Source organism: Solanum verrucosum, unplaced genomic scaffold (genome assembly GCF_900185275.1).
Source record: "Solanum verrucosum unplaced genomic scaffold, falcon-dt-bn FXZP01000253.1, whole genome shotgun sequence".
Lineage (NCBI taxonomy): Eukaryota > Viridiplantae > Streptophyta > Magnoliopsida > Solanales > Solanaceae > Solanum > Solanum verrucosum.
In genome coordinates this window covers 1,392,379-1,413,395 of record NW_026019984.1, presented here as the reverse complement: position 1 = coordinate 1,413,395, position 21,017 = coordinate 1,392,379, and the positions used below count along the sequence as shown (strand labels likewise).

The 21,017-nt window shown below is 30.4% G+C and overlaps 2 protein-coding genes across 2 annotated transcripts; one reads left to right on the top strand and one right to left on the bottom strand.

Annotated features, from left to right (window-relative positions):
• Positions 1–930: 930 nt before the first annotated feature.
• LOC125818267 (lactoylglutathione lyase) lies at positions 931–8,800 on the bottom strand. Its single transcript, XM_049497813.1, has 9 exons — positions 8,645–8,800; positions 8,415–8,540; positions 8,265–8,326; positions 7,050–7,110; positions 6,853–6,932; positions 6,691–6,761; positions 5,569–5,658; positions 2,169–2,274; positions 931–1,179 (listed from the first exon to the last, which is right to left on the bottom strand). The coding sequence occupies exons 1-8, from the start codon at positions 8,765–8,767 to the stop codon at positions 2,174–2,176; spliced, it is 714 nt and encodes a 237-aa protein (XP_049353770.1). The 5' UTR covers positions 8,768–8,800; the 3' UTR covers positions 931–1,179; positions 2,169–2,173.
• Positions 8,801–17,639: 8,839 nt separating this feature from the next.
• Positions 17,640–18,606, top strand: LOC125818336 (protein FAR1-RELATED SEQUENCE 4-like). Its single transcript, XM_049497868.1, has 2 exons — positions 17,640–18,024; positions 18,116–18,606. The coding sequence occupies exons 1-2, from the start codon at positions 17,640–17,642 to the stop codon at positions 18,604–18,606; spliced, it is 876 nt and encodes a 291-aa protein (XP_049353825.1).
• Positions 18,607–21,017: the final 2,411 nt, after the last annotated feature.

Below are 21,017 nucleotides of genomic sequence, written 5' to 3'. Positions count from 1 at the left end.
GGGTCTCGACTTATTGTCTTTGTTCGTCTACTGGTCAATTTACTATATATCTTTACAGGAATGAATTGCAATCACAAAGAGATGTAATAGAAATTTTCTTTTTTCACACCTCATATTATTGTGTTCGTTGGGTATGCAAACAAATTCGCATATTAGTAGACGAAAAGAAAAGAAAGTTCAATATAAGGAATATGATTACTTTTACATGAAATTAAAGCCTCTAAGCAAAACAGTGTGAACTTTGTCTGAAATAGATAATATCACACTATATTAAATTAAAAATATTTTTGAATAGTCGGTTAAACTCAATAACTGATATCAAAATTAATAATTTGATGAAAATAGTATGAAAATGACCGAATGATAATGATATATGGCTCGATTTACTGTCTTTGCTAGTCTTCGAATCGATTTACTATCGTATCTTCTTAACTACCACTACAAAGATTCTGAAAAGTATGGAAGCATCATAAAACATGGAGGATAAAAACCGAGAATATTTTTTTTTTACTTTATGGTTTCCAAAAAAACATTATTTTAAAAAAATAATAATCAAAGTTTGCAGAGATATATGTAAGAGACAAGGATAGGACGTAGAGTTCACGGAAGAAGATCGATATATATATTTTACATATTAATTTAGAATTGAATCATTCAAAAAAAATATAAACTTACAAGTGGAGTCTGAAGAGGATAGAGGCGTACTCAAACGTTACTCCTATTTTGAAAGGTAGAGAAATCGTTTCAGTTAACCCTCAGTTCACGGAAAAATTTAACACAAGCAAGTCATATACCAATATAGTAGGATTTGTGAACAATTTAACGAGATAGGTATGTATGTGTATGTGTGTGTGGCTGTGTATAAATATTTTTGACCGAGCGATCAAATGTGTAACTTCCCCTTGAAATGATGCAGCTGTAGGCCCATTAGAGCTTCAATAATTGAAGTTTTTCTTATTGAATTTTTGTTTAACTTGCATCAAATCTATAATTTTGAAATACAGTATACATCTGTTTTGTTTACATTAAAGAGGTAAAAAACTTTTTTGCCCAAAACATGGGACAAAATTCATTCACTAGCAGATTAAACACAACGCGAAAATGTTCATTTCTGGAAAAAAACTCTCTTCAATCGATCTCTGAGTTGATCAACACTCGTGATTGAAGCCTCAAGCGCTCCTGCACCAAGAATAAATCGTGTATTTAGGGATCATATGGACAAGAACACGTCGTGACAGAAAATTCCAGAAGGAAATAGACATTGTAACAACAAACAAGTTACTCGTCTTCCTACAATGGAGATATTTAGCCTGAAGGTACAGCCTCGACTAAAAGATGCATAACATGGACACCGGAATTTAATATAGTAAAAATCACTGGTTAAGGGCATAGATGGAAATTTTAAATCTAATGCAGCGTCTGCAAATGCGCCTTAACATGTCTAATAATCAATAAGAACGTAACATACGAAAAAAGTATACCAAAACTTCAGTACATGTCTTTGCATCAAGCTCCTGATAACCTTTAAATGCTTTAACACCATTTAGTTGTAAATAATATGAACTCCCGACAATATTTTAGCACAAGTTAGATTAACATGAGCGCACACACATGCATTGTATATCTGTATTAATTATCAATACGGTTAATCAAGTAAAATCACATGACAGAAAAACAATATACCTAATGTAATCCCACAGGCCACATGCAAGGTCTGGGAAGGGTAGAGTGTACACAGACTTAGCCCCTACCTCGTGGCAGTAGAGTGGTTGTTTCCGAAAGACCATCACCAAAGCACAATCGATGAAAAACAGAGGAACTATCTTATTACTAACCCCTCAAAGATTGGTTCTCCACACCAAGCACCAAACTAAATATAAAAAGGGGAAGAAATAACATGCATATGAAAGGTTTCAGTAAGGGTAGCAGGTTATGTCATATCTATGTTTTCCTTCCTGTTTTTCTCTTTTCGGTGCATTCAAGGCCCAACCACATAAACCAATAAAAATGTCTCTCAGTCTCACATAAAAAAGTTGCACATCACCAAGAAGACAGTGAGAGCCTTAACCTAGGTTGTGTTATCAAAATGAAATTTTAAAATTTTTGAAAAAATTAAGGCTTCTCGTAGCAATATAATATAGCTATCAAAATAATGAGAAAAGACTTACCTGAACTAAGAAGCAGAACCAGCAGCGTCTTTGATAAGTTTTGTGTCAAAGATCTCGATCCAATAGCCATCAGGATCTTTAATAAATGCAATTCCTTTCATTTTTCCTGCAAATATGTTTACCTTAATTAGGAGATGAACTAAAATATATGCAAAGATCAGCTGATTATATGAAAACGAAAGAGATCAAAGCATTCCAGTCTAGTATCTGTCAGAAAATAGACAGAAAGGAATCCAATTAAGAACAATAGAAGACGAGGTAATGATTAATAAATTCAGAATGTGCTAGACAGGGAAAATCCAATAAGCTTTGAACTCAAGCATCTAACTACAGGCAGATCACAACAGAAACAGAGATCTGATGTTTTCTTGCTTAACGTTTAATTTTTATTTTTTTTGACATGTGCTAATGGTTTCATTTGAGGTTTGTTAATTTATTGGAAACTTTAGTGACATTTTTTTTTTTTTTTTAATCAAACTGAGTATAAGATACTCGATCAAAGATTAATAGTTTCACAAAAATAATACTCTTAAAAGGTTGAACGGTATGGGGAATGGGATAAACACAGTTATCCCATGGATTGGGATATTCCATAGGATAAGTTATCCCACCATATATAAGGGATAACTTATCCCATTCTAATAGTGTAAATGATGGGATAATTAATCCCGAGATTGATTAATATCCCTAACCAAACGTAGGACAAAATAATCCTGCATTTTATATTGGAATTGTTATTCCTTATCCCTCATACCAAACGACCCCTTAAATCCTTGACTTGGGAGCTTCCAATCATATATCTGGTAACTGGTTGCTTTTGTTTTTGGTAGTCGGTCCCTTTCTCAACTACTTCTTATTCTTGATCTTTTCTATGTTCACATTGGTCAAACATGACAATCAGAGTCCATCGAGCTACCCTGCTTCCTTTTTTTTATTTTAAGCTTGGTCTTTTATGTTACTGTTATCCACTTAATCTCATATCAATTTATCACTTTTTCAAAAAATGTAGTAGCCGTTGGCAATAACTTTGTTATAAATGACCAGAGTACGAGAAGGATCATCCTTATAAGGCATGAGCCACATAGGCTTTTACTATTTCAATCTTCCGAGACCACCATCATTTGTCCAGTTAACCCCTCCATTAGTTTATATTAGGGATTATCTTAGATTTTATTTAGCAACCTCTCTTAAATCACACCACATCTAGATTATTCTTGTGTGAGTTCTCGTTCTCTCTTGGATTTGATTGAGTACAATCTAATTAGTGTCAAGTTATATTTGATTGTTCTTGATGTTAACTGATTGTGCTCTAATTGTTTGAATTCCCCTTTCTTTCTAGCTATCTTTGATTAGTGTTTATTATAGGAATTTCAAGTTTAACTAATTCATAGAAAAAATCTAGTTATTTCCCCTATCTGAACCCTAAGCTTCTATCCTTAATTTCTTGTTGATACAATACTGTGTTCTTGGGGTCCCTTTTTGTATCACCTTCTGTTAAATGCTCTACACCTTTTGGATATGTTGGGGTGGGCTGAATGTTATTTGATATTTCAGAAAGTTAGATAAAAATGTGGTTTCTCAATCCAGTTCAGAAACAAAATATCGAGCCACGACCAAGGTAAGCTGCAAATTATAACGATCAAACAACTACTTCAAGAACTGAAGTTAGACTAGTCAAATGAAACCTGTTTTAATCAGATACACTTCATAGCGGTTTCTCAATCCAGTTCAGAAACAAAATGTCGAGCCACGATCATGGCAAGTTGAAAATTATAATGATCAAACAACTATTCCAAGAACTGAAGTTAGACTAGTCAAATGGAACCTGTTATAATCAGATACTTTTCATATTTACATCCAATTAAGTATTTCATGAAAAGACCAAGCACACAAAACTCGTCCATTTATCAAAAATACCTCCAGGAGGCATTATTGTTAAGTTTGTGAAATCAAGTAAATAATCATCCTGCAAATATATTCTCCAAGTCTATTGCTTGTCCACACCATTGTATATATAACAGATTAGGTGCATACAACTTGTATTAGAGTCCCACAATGGTGAAATAAGATTGTTCAACTGATCTGCCTTAGTTGGGCTATTGTACATGATGCTTGTTTGACAAGATTTGAAGAAAAGAGGGTTCAACTTATCAAGTATATGCTTCTTTTTCAAGAAATTAACAGAATCAGTCTATATATTATTATTTTTGCATAGTAAATACAAATGACAGATCAGTGTATGTTCATGTCTACAGGGATAGAGTGGGGGATGCCAGAGAATCTAAAGCTTACACTAGCGTGGGTGATGACAGGGCCAGAGATTGATGAAGGAACGGAGGCATTTCCTTTATGAATATTTTGGACAATTTGTGTTGAAAGCTAAGTTGAGAACTCTTCACTTTCAGTGTTGCACCCGTGGCGACACAACGTGGGTGTGATGAACTTTTGGGTACTTTTACCAAAATTGATTAGAGAAATTCAGGACAAAAGCTAGGGTGAAATAATATTTAGGCATATGATTTTTTATCGTTAAAAGATATTTGTGTTAAAAAGTCAGCAACTAAGGGTGCTTTAAAGATATTTACAGGTCAACATCACTGTTGAATGTGCAATGAACTCAAGAAGTCTATCATGACTTCCTATATCATTTGCAATAGTCATGTTTTTTTTTTTTTGAGATAAAGGTAACTGCAATAGTCATGTTACACCCACAAAACAATAAAGAGATGCATGTGTACTTACTAATTTCATATTTGAACTTGCTCTTAGTGCTTTCCTTCCAAATAGTCCACCATAATTTACATATATTCTTTCAACTTTGTTTTTAGATATTTGAATTATTTTTAGCCGAATCCCCGCACCCGTAACCATACCTAGATCAGTACCCCCAAATCCTAAAATTTAGATCATGAAGGATCCGACCTCTAGATTTGCACCTGTATCGTACAACCCGAATCCGAGCAACTTAGGTTAAAAGAAATCTTAGGTTCTTTGAAGGGGAAAATAGCATTTATTTTTTTGTAAAATCGAAACGGTGTAAATGATCTAGATAAAGTACTAGAATACTTTAATTCGCTAATACTTGAGAAATAAAGAAGTCTTTTTTAAAAAACTGGTACGATAATCAAGAAAGAATCTTACCGACTAATAGCAGACACGTGAACAAACACATAAGAGAAGATAAGATGAAGAGAGTATTTCTGAGTGAGAAAGGTTAAATTTTACTTCTCATAGCTAGGAGGCCTACTGTACCAATGAGATTCATCCATCAAAGCTCAAATAATCAAAGGTCAGAAAAGCATTTCTTTAGTGATGCATAGCCAATTTCAATTCACTTGTTAAGCTAGCCTTTTCATACAAATATCGTCTCAAAGAGGCCTATAAAGTAAGGTTAAATTACCGTCAAGAGGTTTCTTTACAAACTCAACTCCCAGACTTTCAAATCTCTCGCAAGCCTTGTAGACATCATCAACAGTAACACCTATGTGTCCTGAAAGAGGAGGAAACAAGTCAACCAACACCAAATAGGAATTGTAACATCTACAATGACATGCTCTAGATGCTCATAGAATTGCCGTTAGATACAAAGTAGTGAGCATCAGAAGTTAATGAAAATAGGCAACCAAGAACTTTCAAGTGCGCAACGTTTGAATTTTCATATAGTTACATAGCTTGTAACATATTTGTCAATAAAAATTGGGCTGGACACTTGGAATGTACAATATGGCTTACATTCATAACAATTTTGGCAAAGGCTTTACTTTTTGCATCCCAATATATGACACGTATCCTTCATCTACCTCGAAACATCTCAATTGGCTCGACTAACTTCTATACAAGGCAAAGTCTTTTATTTCAAAGAAGTCAATTTTTGAACAAAATTGCTCCACTGTTCACACAATTGAAGTGTTATTCAGAACAAATTAAAGTGTAACTAGTATAATATCCTTCAACTTATCTTTACTGATCTCCAGACTTGCCAGATGGGACTAGCTAAAAAGGGACAGAGAGAGAATGCCTTCTCTAAAATGGATTCCAGAAATCAACAAGTCACCTATCTCATAAGATATGTTCTCGAGAAACACAGCAATTTTTATAAGAATTATTTTCTTCATTTCAAATTGACAACTTGCTTTTGTTGTTCACCGGCCTAAAACGGAATCTTCACCTTTTCTCTTCTTTTTTCCTTTGATGAAGTGTATCATCATGTTTTATCATAGGCAGTCCAACACTTACCTGCCCTTGCTATTTACCTACCAAGCATTTAAATTAACAGAAATTGACCGATTTCTCCCATATGTGAGCCTAACTGTCAGAAGGTTCGTCTTAAAACAAATCCACTAAGATATCTAATTGAGTGAAAGGAAAAAAACAAACTATTGCCACTTTACTTCAAGACACAACAAGGTAAAGGTTTACTGCAGAAGAAAATCAATGAGGTATAAAGGGACAGAAAACGAAGCAAACAAAGAAGCTCTCTAAAGTCGAGCAAACAAAATTTGCAAATGTGCAAATTACATACCAAAGCCACGTGGTTCCGAATTTCCATTGTGGTAACCTGTAAAATTAGGGTCACTCTCAGTACCCCAGTTGCTGCAAATAAAATTTAAGAAACTATGAGTCACCAGATAGCAAGAAAATAGCAAATATCATACAGGCACCATATACACAATAGAGTTCTTACTGTGTAAGCTCTAATGTAGCTTTCTGACTAAAGGTCCAAGCAGTACGTTCAACTGGATCACTGGGTGCTAAGGTTGTATCCTATACCACCCGTAAGCAAATGTAAGTGAAATGAATATAAAAATTGGAGAGGGGAAGTATATCCAAAAGGAAAGAAGATAAAATAGCATTCTAAACACAAAGTTATCAGAAACTCACCTCATACCCCATGAAGTATAAGCTGAACTTCATCTCAGGGAAATCAAATCTCTTGAGCAAGCTGTAATGGACAAGGCATAAATCACACTTCTTCCGTTTCAATTTGCTTGTCTTACTTTCCTTTTTAGTCCATTTCGAAAAAGAATGCCTCTTTCCTTTTTTTACTCTTTAATTTAACTTTCCACATGACATGTTTAAAACCACAAGATTAAAAGACATCGAGGCACATTCTACATATCTTTAGTTTAAGACCACAAGATTCAAAAGTCTTCTTTACTTTCTTAAGCTCCGCACCAAGTCACAACAAGACAGATAAATTGAAATGAGGGAGTACTAAAATATTGAACTCCACATTTAGCTTATGCCTACACTTTGATACAACTAAGACAAATTACATCTATATTCACAGATTTAAGGATTTGATCAAACTCAAAAACATAAAGTTCAGAGATGTATTCGTCAAACATTATACTGTATGGGAATCCAAACAAGAGCATTCAGAACTTAATCAAACACCATTTGTCAATGTCAAACATTATACTATTTGAAAATCCAAACAAGAGCTTTCAGAACTTAATCAAACACTATACTGAACAAATCCTACAGTAACATTACACTGGGTTCCATTGAGTTGTAATTTACCAATACAAAGCATTAACAAAACACAATATTAGGGAGAAAGTGAAATAGATAACATTAGCATAGTAAAAATTAATTCTAGTGTGTTGTTTTGTATTGTTTTGATGAATACAACTTGTTTGAATGGTTGTTACTTGTTGTATTGTATTGTGTTGCTAGTTTAAATGCAATGTTATTTTGATTGTTAATTAAATTTCATTATATCGTATGGTAAAATTCATCCTTAGGTATTGAAGAAACGTCTCATTTGTATAACGACCGACTTGGTGCGATCGCACCGTTATCTCTTTTTTCTTTTGTCATTTTGTCTTATTATATAATAATCCCGCTTTATCATTAAACCTTTTTATAGTAGCTCTACCTCACACCCTACTTTACTTGAAGGTTAATCCTTCAAATTGTTGATGTTTTAGGTTATACAATAACGAAAAATGATACAATCTATCCAAACGTTCTATTCATCAAAACAACACAACCCAACACAATATTATACAATACTGTATAAAACAATACGAAACAACCATCCAAACAGTCAATACAGGCAAACGAATGTTCGAAATAGATAGAAAGACTTACGACATGCCCAACACTTTGGAGTAGAACTCAAGACTCACTTTGGGATCCTTAATTCTAAACATCTAAATTCAAAAAAACAAAAAGGGGTCAGTAACACAATCCATAAAACCATTTACTCAGTATCTACAGTTCCACAATTTTGGGGCTTACTGTTTGTTGCAAAAAGTAACCTTTAGTTGCTTCATCAGGGGTAGCATGAAGACCTGGATTATTAGAAGGCGAATCCTTTGAATCTGAAGCCATTGATGATGATATAAACCTAGAAAAATTAGTAACCTGCAAAGAACAGAAATGGGTATTAGTAAAAATTATAATATTTTACAAAAATTGAACCAATTTTTTTTTGTTTTTGGAATCAAGAATTGATATGGGTGTTGGACCTTAGGTTTGATTGTGAAGAAAGAAGGTGTTGGAGATGAAAATGGTGATAAGGAAGGTTTATTTATGGTTGAATTAAGCAAAGAGAGTAAAGAGAAGGCTGCTCTAGGAAGTGAAGCAGCCATTTTTGGGGCTCAAGAAATACAGAGAAAAGCTAATAATCTCACCTGGTGAACTTTTTACCACTGTGATTGGCTTTGGATAATTTGTGTAGTTTATATAATAGAAGTATATATACGCAAATTTACGCAAATTTCACTAGTTTAGAAACATATTAGTACTTTCCTGTACGCAGTGGCGGACCCAAGATTTTCGTTCAGAGGGTTCGAAAAATAAAAGTATAAACGTGAAATAAGCCTTTGGAAATGGAAACCTTGAATTCTTATGGGTTTAAAACCAAACTTTTAACACATTTTTTAAAGTAAAAAAAAAACTAAAAAACAGAACAGAAAATTAAAAAAAAAATTGAAACTGAATAAGAAAAAAATAAAACGCTTTCACTGGGATTCGAACCAGTGACGTACATCATAATTTTGGGGTACTTGCCACTGTGCCATCAGTATCTCTTTGATATTGAGGGGGTTCAAAATATATATATCTACAGAAATACAGTAAATTTACCTTATATATATCGTGTAATTTTTTATCGAGGGGGTTCGGGTGAACCCCCTGGATACAACGTGGGTCCGCCCCTGCCTGTACGGGTTTATAATATTAAGAATTTTATTAAAATTTAAAAGAAAATAAATATATATCTATTCGCATGTATATGACTCTCTTCTCTTTCCCTAGCTTCCTCTCTTGCTAGTCTCTCTTCTTATGTATCTATATTTCAAAAGTATGTGGTATTTCTTATACATATATCTAGTGTGATTTGCATATATATGTGATACATAAATTGTTTCACTTGTCTTTCTCTCTACATTAGCTTGGGTCGCTTGGTAGAGTGTATTAGGAAATATAATGCATGCATTAGGTATGTGTATTAGTAGTACCTTGTTTGGTACACTTTTTCATGTCATGTGTTAGTTATACACTATATTGTGTATTAAATTGTGTATTACTTATACCAAGGAATTCTAGGTATTAGTAATACATAATATTTAAACACTTACATTAAATTAAATAATTACAAAACTACTCTTAAAGCCTTTTTCATTTTCTTTGTTGTCATAAGTTTTTGTTTTTATTTTGATTTGCTTTTCAGTGTCTTTTAATTTGTTGGTGTCTTAATAGGCTTTATGGCCTCTTAAGTATCTTTTTTTTTTAAAAACAGTTTCAATATAATTTAATCAAAATTGTTACTATTGTGACAATAAATTTGATAAAATAATTTTTTTTGCCAACTTTTCACAAAAATATTTTGACGCAATAGTAGAACTATTTAATATTATTTTAAAAGAAGAAGAAGAAGAAGAAGAGTTAATGATGTTTTGGCAAAGAACTTTGTTGCAAAGGAAGTGAACAAATAAATAAAGCGTGAAGGGTATTTTTGTAAACATATATTTTTTAATGGAAATTATGCAAGATTTGTTATTTCTAATACATCAAACCAAACAATGTATAAGAAATAATGCTTGCATAATTGATGCAGGCTAGACTAATGCAAGCATTATTAATGCACCATATTTTGCATTGTTCTTACACATTCTACCAAACGAATTTGATAGCAAAAATACATATATTTATGTATATTGAATTGAAATTTGATATATAATTATAAATTAATAATATTGTACATAATTATTTCAAACTATATGAAAAAATAATAAATATATGTATAATTAGATAAATAAATATATGTATAATTAGATAAATATAAATATTAAACACCGAATAAAAAATCAAAGTTATCGCACTGAAAACATAAAGAAAGATTGCTCAAATCTATGAGGAAAGAGAGAAAATATTAACCAAATATCTTACCAGAAACAAGCACTAAAAAGGAATAAATATATGGATTTAATTTGCATTTGTTTTCTTTTTTACAAAATTGGAGCAAAGAAAGTTCATATAATCAAACGAACTACTGTCATTTCTCAAAAATATATGATATGCACCTGCTGGGAAACAAAGATTTGATTTGTACATACTAAAAGTAAAATACCATTAAAAAAAATGAAAAAATACATTATTAATGGTGTTTAATATGTTCCAGCAAATTATTTGTCCTATTTTTAAATTACTAATCCTAATTATCTAGGGGATTACTTATAATTTATCTTTTTAAGTAAGTGATGATTTTGTTTTATACCATTAGGTGATGTTTAGTTGTTTTTTTATTTTTCTTTTAGTTTTCATTAGGAGTCTGGCGTTCATACTGAAGTTTTGAATAAATTTGAACAACACATTGCAGGATTTGTTTGAAAATGAAGCTATAAATAAAAATTTGATTAAGGATGACGCAATTCTATCACCGCACCACAATCCATATTGATATATGTAGTTGAGTTCTAGAAAAAACAATCTTGATGTGAAATATACTTTTTTTTTCATTTTTATATATACTAGATAATGTTGTCCGTGCTATGCACATGCCCAATAATATAAATGGTATGTTTTGGGGCTAATAACCGAGTTTTTGAAGCGATTGTTTGCGTGGATAAAGGAATAAGTTTTTTTATCACAAACATGTACTTTCTTTGACGCTATTTAAGGCATAATAAGACTACCCACATACAACATTTTTGAAATATTTTATGTTGTCAATTATCATGATTTATAGTATTTTTACGATAGATTCACTTCAAGAATCAGTGGAATTTTTTGTATTTTTTTCAAAACATATTTTATGTTGTTGTCAATTATCATGATTTATAGTATTTTTACGCAATTTTTAAATATAAAAAAAAACTAAAAAAAAATAAGACAAATAAATTAAAATGGACCCAATATATGTTTTTTTTGTTGTCTTAATTTATGTGACACAAATGAAATTTGGAGAGTCATCCAAATTTTCCTTTTTAAAAAAAAAATGTTTTAAGTTATTAATTATTGTGATTTATAATATTTTTATGTAACTTTCAAATAACGTACATTACTGGTCACTTTGTCCTAATTTATGTGATATGGATAAAATTACAAAACTAACCCTTTTAAAATGTCTTTCATATATTTTAAGTTGTTAATTATTATTATTTATAATACTTTTTTTGTAATTTTAAAATGATATGTGTTATTTTTTCCGTCCCAATATATGTGAGCCTGATAGAATTCTAAGAGTCAACCTATTTTATAATTTAACAGAAATTTTTCAATATTTTGTAACTCCTATGGTTCTTATGTTTGAATATTTGTGTGTTTCCATTACTCTTATATAATATTGAATAGACAAATAATATAAGTTAGCCAAATGCTCATTTGGTCCAGTTTAGCAATGCCCTCATGGATTTCAATAAAATGTAACAATATAGTGCGTAACCATGTGAAATAAAAAGCTCCTATCTACCCAATCCCCTCCTCTTTTTTTCCGATCTAAACAATTGTGTTGGTTCATTTCATCCTCCTATCTACCCAATCTATATTACCTCTCACTTTTTTCCGATTTCGACAAATGCGTTGGTTCAAATTAAATTGTTTTTCAACTTCAAACTCAAAAGACGTCTATTTACTGTCTGGAGGAATTTGGAGTAGTTGAGGTGTGGAGAAACCTAGTAGCAATCGGGTGAATTAATTTTGGTTTTGATTAGATGAGGTGATAGATAACTCGTTAAGGAATCCATATGACTTTACGGAATTGAATTAGGGTGAGCTAGTTCTTCCGGGCTGCCTTGAGTTCTCTTTGTTTAAGTCCACTCTTTTCGGACTCAAACTATTTGTTAAGGTGTTGTTTAGTTTCGGGGTTGTACCCCTTGTTCTTAGACTTGTCGCTAGTAGAGTTTTCGTACATTGACTTTCAGGTTCTAGGGGTTGTATTTCCGCATTCGTGTTAGTTCATTTGTTTAGTTCCTTAATAAATAATTTAGTTATTTAAAACTATTTTTGTATCTTTAAATGCCTAATTTTTCGTTAAGTTGCTTGGTTGGGTTGTAGTAATGGTTCTCCCACTGAAGGGTTAGTGTGGGTGTCAATCACGATGGTTTGGGTCGTGACACTCTCTCACACATTATTGTAATTTTTAAAGCTTTTTAAGTCATTTGTAAATGATATATGTTGCTTCCTTGATTGGGACTTTTCCATTTGTGACACACACACACACACACATATATATTATTTTAAAAGGGAGTTTATGCCCAAGTATAATATATAATATTCAAGATTGAGACTTTTTAAAAGAGAGTTTATGCCCAAGTATAATATATAATATTCAAGATTTGGACTTTTAAAAGGGAGTTTATGTCCAAGTATAATATATAATATTCAAGATTGGGAAAAGTCTCAATCTTGAATATTATATATTATACTTGGACATAAACTCCCTTTTATTATATAGTAGAATTTAAATATTTTAAATTGGTAATTATTGTAATTTTTAATGTTTTTTAAGTCATTTGTAAATGATATATGTTGCTTCCTTGATTGAGACTTTTCCATTTGTGACATATATATTATTTTAAAAGGGAGTTTATGCCCAAGTATAATATATAATATTCAAGATTGGGACATTTAAAAGGGAGTTTATTTCCAAGTATAATATATAATATTCAAGATTGGGAAAAGTCTCAATCTTGAATATTATATATTATACTTGGGCATAAACTCCCTTTTATTATACAGTAGAATTTAAATATTTTAAATTGGTAATTATTGTAATTTTTAATGCTTTTTAAGTCATTTGTAAATGATATATGTTGCATCCTTGATTGGGACGCTTCCATTTGTGACACATATATATATATATATATATATATATATATATATATATATATATATATATATATATATATATATATATATATATATAATAAAAGGGAGTTTATGCCCAATTTCTACTATATAATATTCAAGATTGAGACTTTTCCTAATCTTGAATATTATATATTCTACTATATAATAAAAGGGAGTTTATGCCCAAGACATAATCTCCCTTTTAAAAGTCATAATCTTGAATATTATATATTATACTTGGGCATAAACTCCCTTTAAAAATAATATATATATGTCACAAATGGAAAAGTCTCAATCAAGAAAACAACATATATCATTTACAAATGACTTAAATATTCAAGATTGGGACTTTTAAAAGGGAGTTTATGCCTAAGTATAATATGTAATATTCAAGATTGAGACTTTTAAAAGGGAGTTTATATCCAAGTATAATATATAATATTCAAGATTGGGAAAAGTCTCAATCTTGAATATTATATATTATACTTGGGCATAAACTCCCTTTTATTATATAGTAGAATTTAAATATTTTAAATTGGTAATTATTGTAATTTTTAATGCTTTTTAAGTCATTTGTAAATGATATATGTTGCTTCCTTAATTGGGACTTTTCCATTTGTGACATATATATATATATATTATTTTAAAAGGGAGTTTATGCCCAAATATAATATATAATATTCAAGATTGGGACTTTTAAAAGGGAGATTATGTCTTGGGCATAAACTCCCTTTTATTATATAGTAGAATATATAATATTCAAGATTGGGAAAAGTCTCAATCTTGAATATTATATAGTAGAAATTGGGCATAAACTCCCTTTTATTATATAGTAGAAAGTAGAATAGAATAGAATAACTATAATGAATATTTGAACCAAAACAAAAAAAAATCTGTTTAGTTGACTTAATAACATAATACTTACCAAATATGTTTAAAGTAAGGGAAAAAAATTGTATTTTAAGTCCTTAATTAATTGAATCGTGTATGCTTAATCCTTCAAAATTCTTCATAAATTTAATGAGTGACGTGTTCTTGTTATGTGTAGGATCTGAAAAAAGATAGGATCGCAGGGGTTTATTATACATAATTTTACTCTGCATTAATTGTTAAATCATTCAACTATCCAATTATTAAAATTATTTTTTTTATTTTCAGTCAGTGTCTGAGGTTCACATTGAAGCTTTAATTAAATCTGAGTCATATCTTACGAGACATATTCGTGGATGACGCTCTCACCCAACTATTAATATCACTCTATATTTAAGAATAATATTACTTTTATAAAATAATTTAAATGTTACACACTTCCATGTAAAGGGATAACAAATACACATTTTACTTATTTATTCAAGAATAAATACACCGAATCAAATATTATAAAAATCAAAATTAAAGTTTACCAATATTCCTAGAATAAGAACGAAATTGTGGTCAACTACTACGATTTTTGAGATGGTTTTTTTCCTTCTTTCTATTTGATGTTCGTATCTGCTTTAAAATTCGACTAATTTGAATTTTTACTGAAAAATTTCACTTTAAAGATAATCTTTTAAATTAAAAATTCAAACTCAAATTCAAAATCTCAAATTAAGAATAAAAAATAAATAATTACCATTCCATTATAACATTAATCCGAATTTAAAGGCGTCATACTTTGGTAGTGGAGGAATTAAATATATTTTGAAGATTTAATATTTACTTGTGAATTATGTGTGAGAAAGCAAAAAAGATTAGGTAAGAGGTACAAAAAAAAAAAAAAAGATTAGGTAAGAGGTACCTAAGTTTATTTATTTGCTTACTAGTCATGACTCATAAGTAATCACTTGAATATTAATTTGCTTTGTTCACGATGTGTGTTGAATATAACAATAATTAAAAAAAAAGGTAAAACATTACTTTCGTTGATAAATATTTAATATTTCATAATTTAAAATTCCGAATATTATATCAATAGGATTTGATCAATATTATGATTTGACACTTGAGAAATAAAAATAACCTTGGTATAAAAAAATTTCATTACGCAAAAACTCACACATTTAAATACGGGCGGATTTTTTAAGTATACAAATTAACAATTGTATTTACACCAACATAGCAATACTTTTTTTTTCAATTATATAGCAATACTTTTTTTTTCAAAAGTAGAATTTAAATTTAAAAAAAAAAAGATTTTCCAAATCAGCCATGCTTATCCCACTTCCCATAAATTTCTCCAATAATTTTACCTTCCCTAATTTATTCAAATATGCTATATATTATCTCCCATAAATAAAGGTTTTCTACCAAAAACATAACTCCTTTCTCTGACTTAAAAAATCGGCCAAACAAAAAACGATTATTGAAAAAAATGCATACCAATAATTTCTCAATTCTAATTCAACACAACGGGTGATGAGACTCAGTAGGTAATTATATAAAAAATAATTCTCATGATTTTTTATTTTGTGATTGAATTTGATTTTTCACAAATATCTATTTTGTACTTTTTGGTAGTTATTCGTTTTATATATTTTGTCAATTTTGGTGTAAATTAATTCATACAATTTGGTTGACGTTCGGGATCGTCAAAATTAATTCATACAATTTTGGTGTAATTTCAACAATTTCGTATGATTTTGTTGTACACGAATGTGTAAAATTTGTTTTTAGTTAAAGTTTATGTTTAATTGGTATGATGTGTTCCGTATGGTAGCAAGTATTTTATATCAATAAGTTTTCAATATGTATTTCTGTATTTGTTTAGGTATTTGATCTGGTATAATTGTCACTAATAGCTGACACCAAACAAATAGCTTGATGCATGATTTGGTGTATTGTTTGGTCAAATTATAGTATCTTACTTATGAACGTATATTAAAGTGAGTGTAGTTATAAATAATTTGGTGTAATTGGTGGTGTCAAAAACTACAAGTTTGACGATCTATGGTATATAATTAGAACCTCATAATAAAGTTATGTTACATATTTTAGTCAATTTTAAGTATGTGAATTGGTGTAAATAATAATGTGCAAAATAGTTCGTACATTTACTGATGGTAACCTGATAAAATCATAAATTTTAAAAATTGTTTTAAGGGTATGTAATTTTTGACTGTTTTTTTTACGTTTATTATATGGTTAAAATATTGGTAAATAATTTGGTATTTGTTTGACTGTTTTTTTAAGATAATTACATGGTTAAGTTTTTGGTAAATAATTTGGTATTTGTTTGACTGTTTTTTTAAGATAATTAAATGGTTAAATTTTTGGTAAATAATTTGGTATTTCAATAAATGGCTTATATACCAACGAAAATCAATGTATGAACAAATCTAAATAAGTTGATGTTGTAGTAGGTAATTCTGAAAGTTCCTTTTAATATTAACAAAGAATTTGTTATTTTAAACAGGCAATTACGTGGATTACAATATTGAAGGAGTTATGTATGATCCAACCACCAAATATGAAGGCTTGCTTACAACTATAGCTTCACAATTGGGAGTGGACACAACAATTTATCATTTGGAACTAAGGTATTTCGTGAGTGGTCCATCTCTACCAATGAAGATACATAACGATACGGGAGTGCAAGTTTATTTAGATCAAAAGAGATGCAATTCAAATTTCTTTTCAAAATATCCTTTATGTGTGACATGTGTGGACAAAGCTATGGAATCCATTGAGTACCAAACAAATGTCCAAACAACGCGACAACATATTGTGGGATCCAACACACTATGTTTGACTAACATGAATCCAATTTTGGAATGTTACATTGAAGAATCACAAGGAACGGAAATAATTTCAAATCCTCAACACTATTTGGTGGCCGAGGATCAAGTTTATATAAACAAGCAAACTATATCGGAAGTTATGAAGCGATATGCATTTCTAAGAGAGTTTTGTTTCGTTGCAAAAAGATCAAGTCCTACCTGGTGAGTTATTATATATGTTGATTTTAAAAATTATCAATATATTTTAACAACTTACCATGTATTAATATGCATGAGTTTTTGCAGTTACTATATAAAGTGTGCTACAGAAAACTGTTTATGGGTTTTTAAATCCTCATGTTTGAATAATTCAAAGTTATTCAAAGTGAGGAAATTTTATGATACACATTCATGTCCATTGAAGGACCGGATTCAATCAAAGCAACAATCAACAAGTGGTGTGCTTGGGGCAATGTTGGTTGAAAAGTATGTCGATCTGAAGACCGTTTACACACCAACAGACATACAAGCAGACATGCTAAGGATACATGGTATTTCATTAACATACATGCAAGCATGGAGAGGTAAAAAAAAAGCTTTCGAGACATTAAGAGGTGACCCTGCCGAATCATATGGAAAAATTCCAACATATCTATATATATTGGAGAAGACATATCCAGGGACAATTGTGAATTATAAAAAAACAGATGAAAATCATTTTTTATATTCATTTACAGCACTTGATGCAAGTATAAGAGGCTGGGAGTATTGTCGACCAATAGTAGTCGTGGATGGTACACATTTAAAATCAACATACGAAGGCACAATGTTGATAGCTAGCACATTAGATCCAGGAGGTACTGTTTATACCATTACCGCAACTAGATTGATTTGTTTTATATATAATCAATATATGTTGTATTTATTTTGAAGATATTTGTTGTATAGGTCACATCTTGCCGCTTGCATACGGAATAGTTGATTCAGAAAATGATGATTCATGGTTATGGTTCTTTGAGAATTTTAAAAATGCATTCGGTGAAAGGGAAGATATGTGCTTTGTTTCTGATAGAAATAAGAGCATTTGGAATGCTACTACAGCTGTTTATCCCGAATTCAGACATTACGCATGCATATACCATCTATGGACCAATTTACTAAAGAAAACATACAGAGATACAGAAGAGGTTAGACCATTATTCTTCAGTTTAGCCAAAGCTTACACTGTTCAAGAGTTTGATGAATTGATGACAAGGATGGATCAAATTAATCCAAAATACTGTGCTTATCTACAAAAAGCAAAGTACGAGAAATGGTCACGCGCACATTCACCAGTAAAAAGGACTTGGACACTAACAAGTAACATTGCAGAGTCACTAAATAACGCTATTCTTGTTGGAAGAAGGTTACCAGTGGTACCATTGTTGGAATTTGTTTGAAAAACAATTGAAGCTTGGAATGAGAAACACAACGAAGAAGGTAGAAATACTACAACAACCTTGACAAGTAAATACAATGAAATGTTAGAGGACAATAGAAATTTGTCTCATCGTATGCTTGTAAGTATTAACAATTCTCTACTATGCATATTATGTTTTGGTTTTATTATTGATAATGAATGCTCTTAAATGAAGGTACGCGCATCAACAATACACCTTCATACCATTACATATGGTGCAAAGAGGTTTACAGTATGTCTAAATACACGAATGTGTAGTTGTGGCAGATTTCAACATGATGAGATCCCTTGTAGTCATGCACTTGCAGCAATCAGACATAGGAATAAACATCGCGATGATTATTGTTCAACTTATTATAGTAATAAGAATTATCAAGATACATATGCAATACCAATTGAACCCTTGCCTTGCAAAAACACTTGGGATGTTCCATCACATGTCTTGGAAGAGGTAGTATTACCACCAATTACAAGAAAGCAACCTAGCAGACCTCCAAAAAATGATCGCAAAAAGGAATTCACCGAAGGAGAGGGGAAGAAGAGGAAAGTAACCTGTAGTGAATGTGGTATAGTTGGGCATAACAAGAAGACTTGCCCAAAAAAAACTCATGATAATTAGCTTTGTGATATTTTTGTTGTTATTTTTACTTTGCAGTTATACAGTTGAACTATATTACTTTTATTAGATGTATTGTTTCTTAATTGCATTACCTTATTTCAAAGTTGATTACTTTTTGTTATCTTATTCATATTTTTGAATACATAGTTGTTATAAATGGTTGTATATAGTAGATATCATAAACTCTTTTGGATTACGTGTTGTCACATATCTAGAAATATTGATAAAAAATATAAGCCAAATTCTTGGTAAAATTATGGTAAATAAGAACAAATATATGGTAAAAATAAAGGATCATAATAATTGTGTATTTAGTAAAACAAATGTTTGCAGTTAACCAACCTAAAACAATAAATTGAAAAGTAATAAATGTTAGTATATTAGTTTGAACGCTACAGTAAATAACACTCACTTACTGTAAAATTGGTTTACTCTTGTTACAACTGGTACATAGCTTGGTATAAATGATGGTATATATTAAAACCAAATGTCATAATGATGATGGTATATATTAAAACCAAATGTCATAATGATGATGGTATATTATCTTACATATGAACATACATAATTTACAATGAGTGCATTAATAAATTATTTGGTGTAATTGGTGGTGTAAAAAACTACAAGTTTGACGATCTATGGTATATAATTAGAACCTCGCAAAATAAAAATGTGGTACATATTTTAGTGTATTTTAAGTATGTGAATTGGTGTAAATAATAATATGAAAAATATTTCCAACATTTATTGATGATAACATGATAAAATCATAAATTTTAAGAATTGGTTTAAGGGTATGCAATCTTTGACTGTTTTATTTTAAGTTTATTAAATGGTTAACAAATAAATAAAATACTTTGGTATTTCTTTGACTGTTTTTTTTTAAATCATTAAATGGTTAAATTTTTGGTAAAATACTTTGATATTTCAATAAATGGCTTATGACTACACTCTTGGTTAACACTGAAACCACAAAAAAAAAAAAACACTATGCTAAAGAAAAAAATTGGTTTACATATGAAAGAAAAAAAGTACCAAACTGGGTAAACACATTGGTATGTATACCAACCTGCAACTTTGAAAGAAATCCAAGCGATCATATAAAAGCATGTAATATAATTTTTCAATAATGATAAAACCCAATTTATACCTAACTTTATACCAAACTCATACATGTACAAACCAAACTCACACTATAAATTTATCACAATATTTAATAAAAAAAACAACCAAATAAATGCATAATCACAGAATAAAGCCAATATCTAACTAACTAAATACCATAAACGCAACTAAAGTACTATCCAAAATTACAAAAAAAATTCAAAAGCATAAAACATTCATGAAATTCTGTCTTAAGAAATGACACTTTTTACTCCTTGACCCTCCGATTTGACCGACCACCTTGGTTAGAAGCTTCATCTTCACTAACAGATTTAGTATCAATTTTCATCTTTCCATATTCCCACAGAAATGCTCCAAATCTCAATCGAAGTTTTTCAGCATTTAAACCCGACATAGATACGTTCCTATCTCCACGACACACATAATCAGCAAAAGCACAGGTATACAAATCACAATCCTAAATATTACCCAATCAGCATAAGTAGTACAATGCATAGTATAATCAACAACAAAAAAGCCACATTATACTTACGTTGAATTGTCGAATTGTTGTGGGATGTTTTCACGATTACCATATACCAACGGATTACCAACTGGCCTTCCAGCACAATGCACATCTGTATTCCAGTCAATGTTTTTCCTTAAAG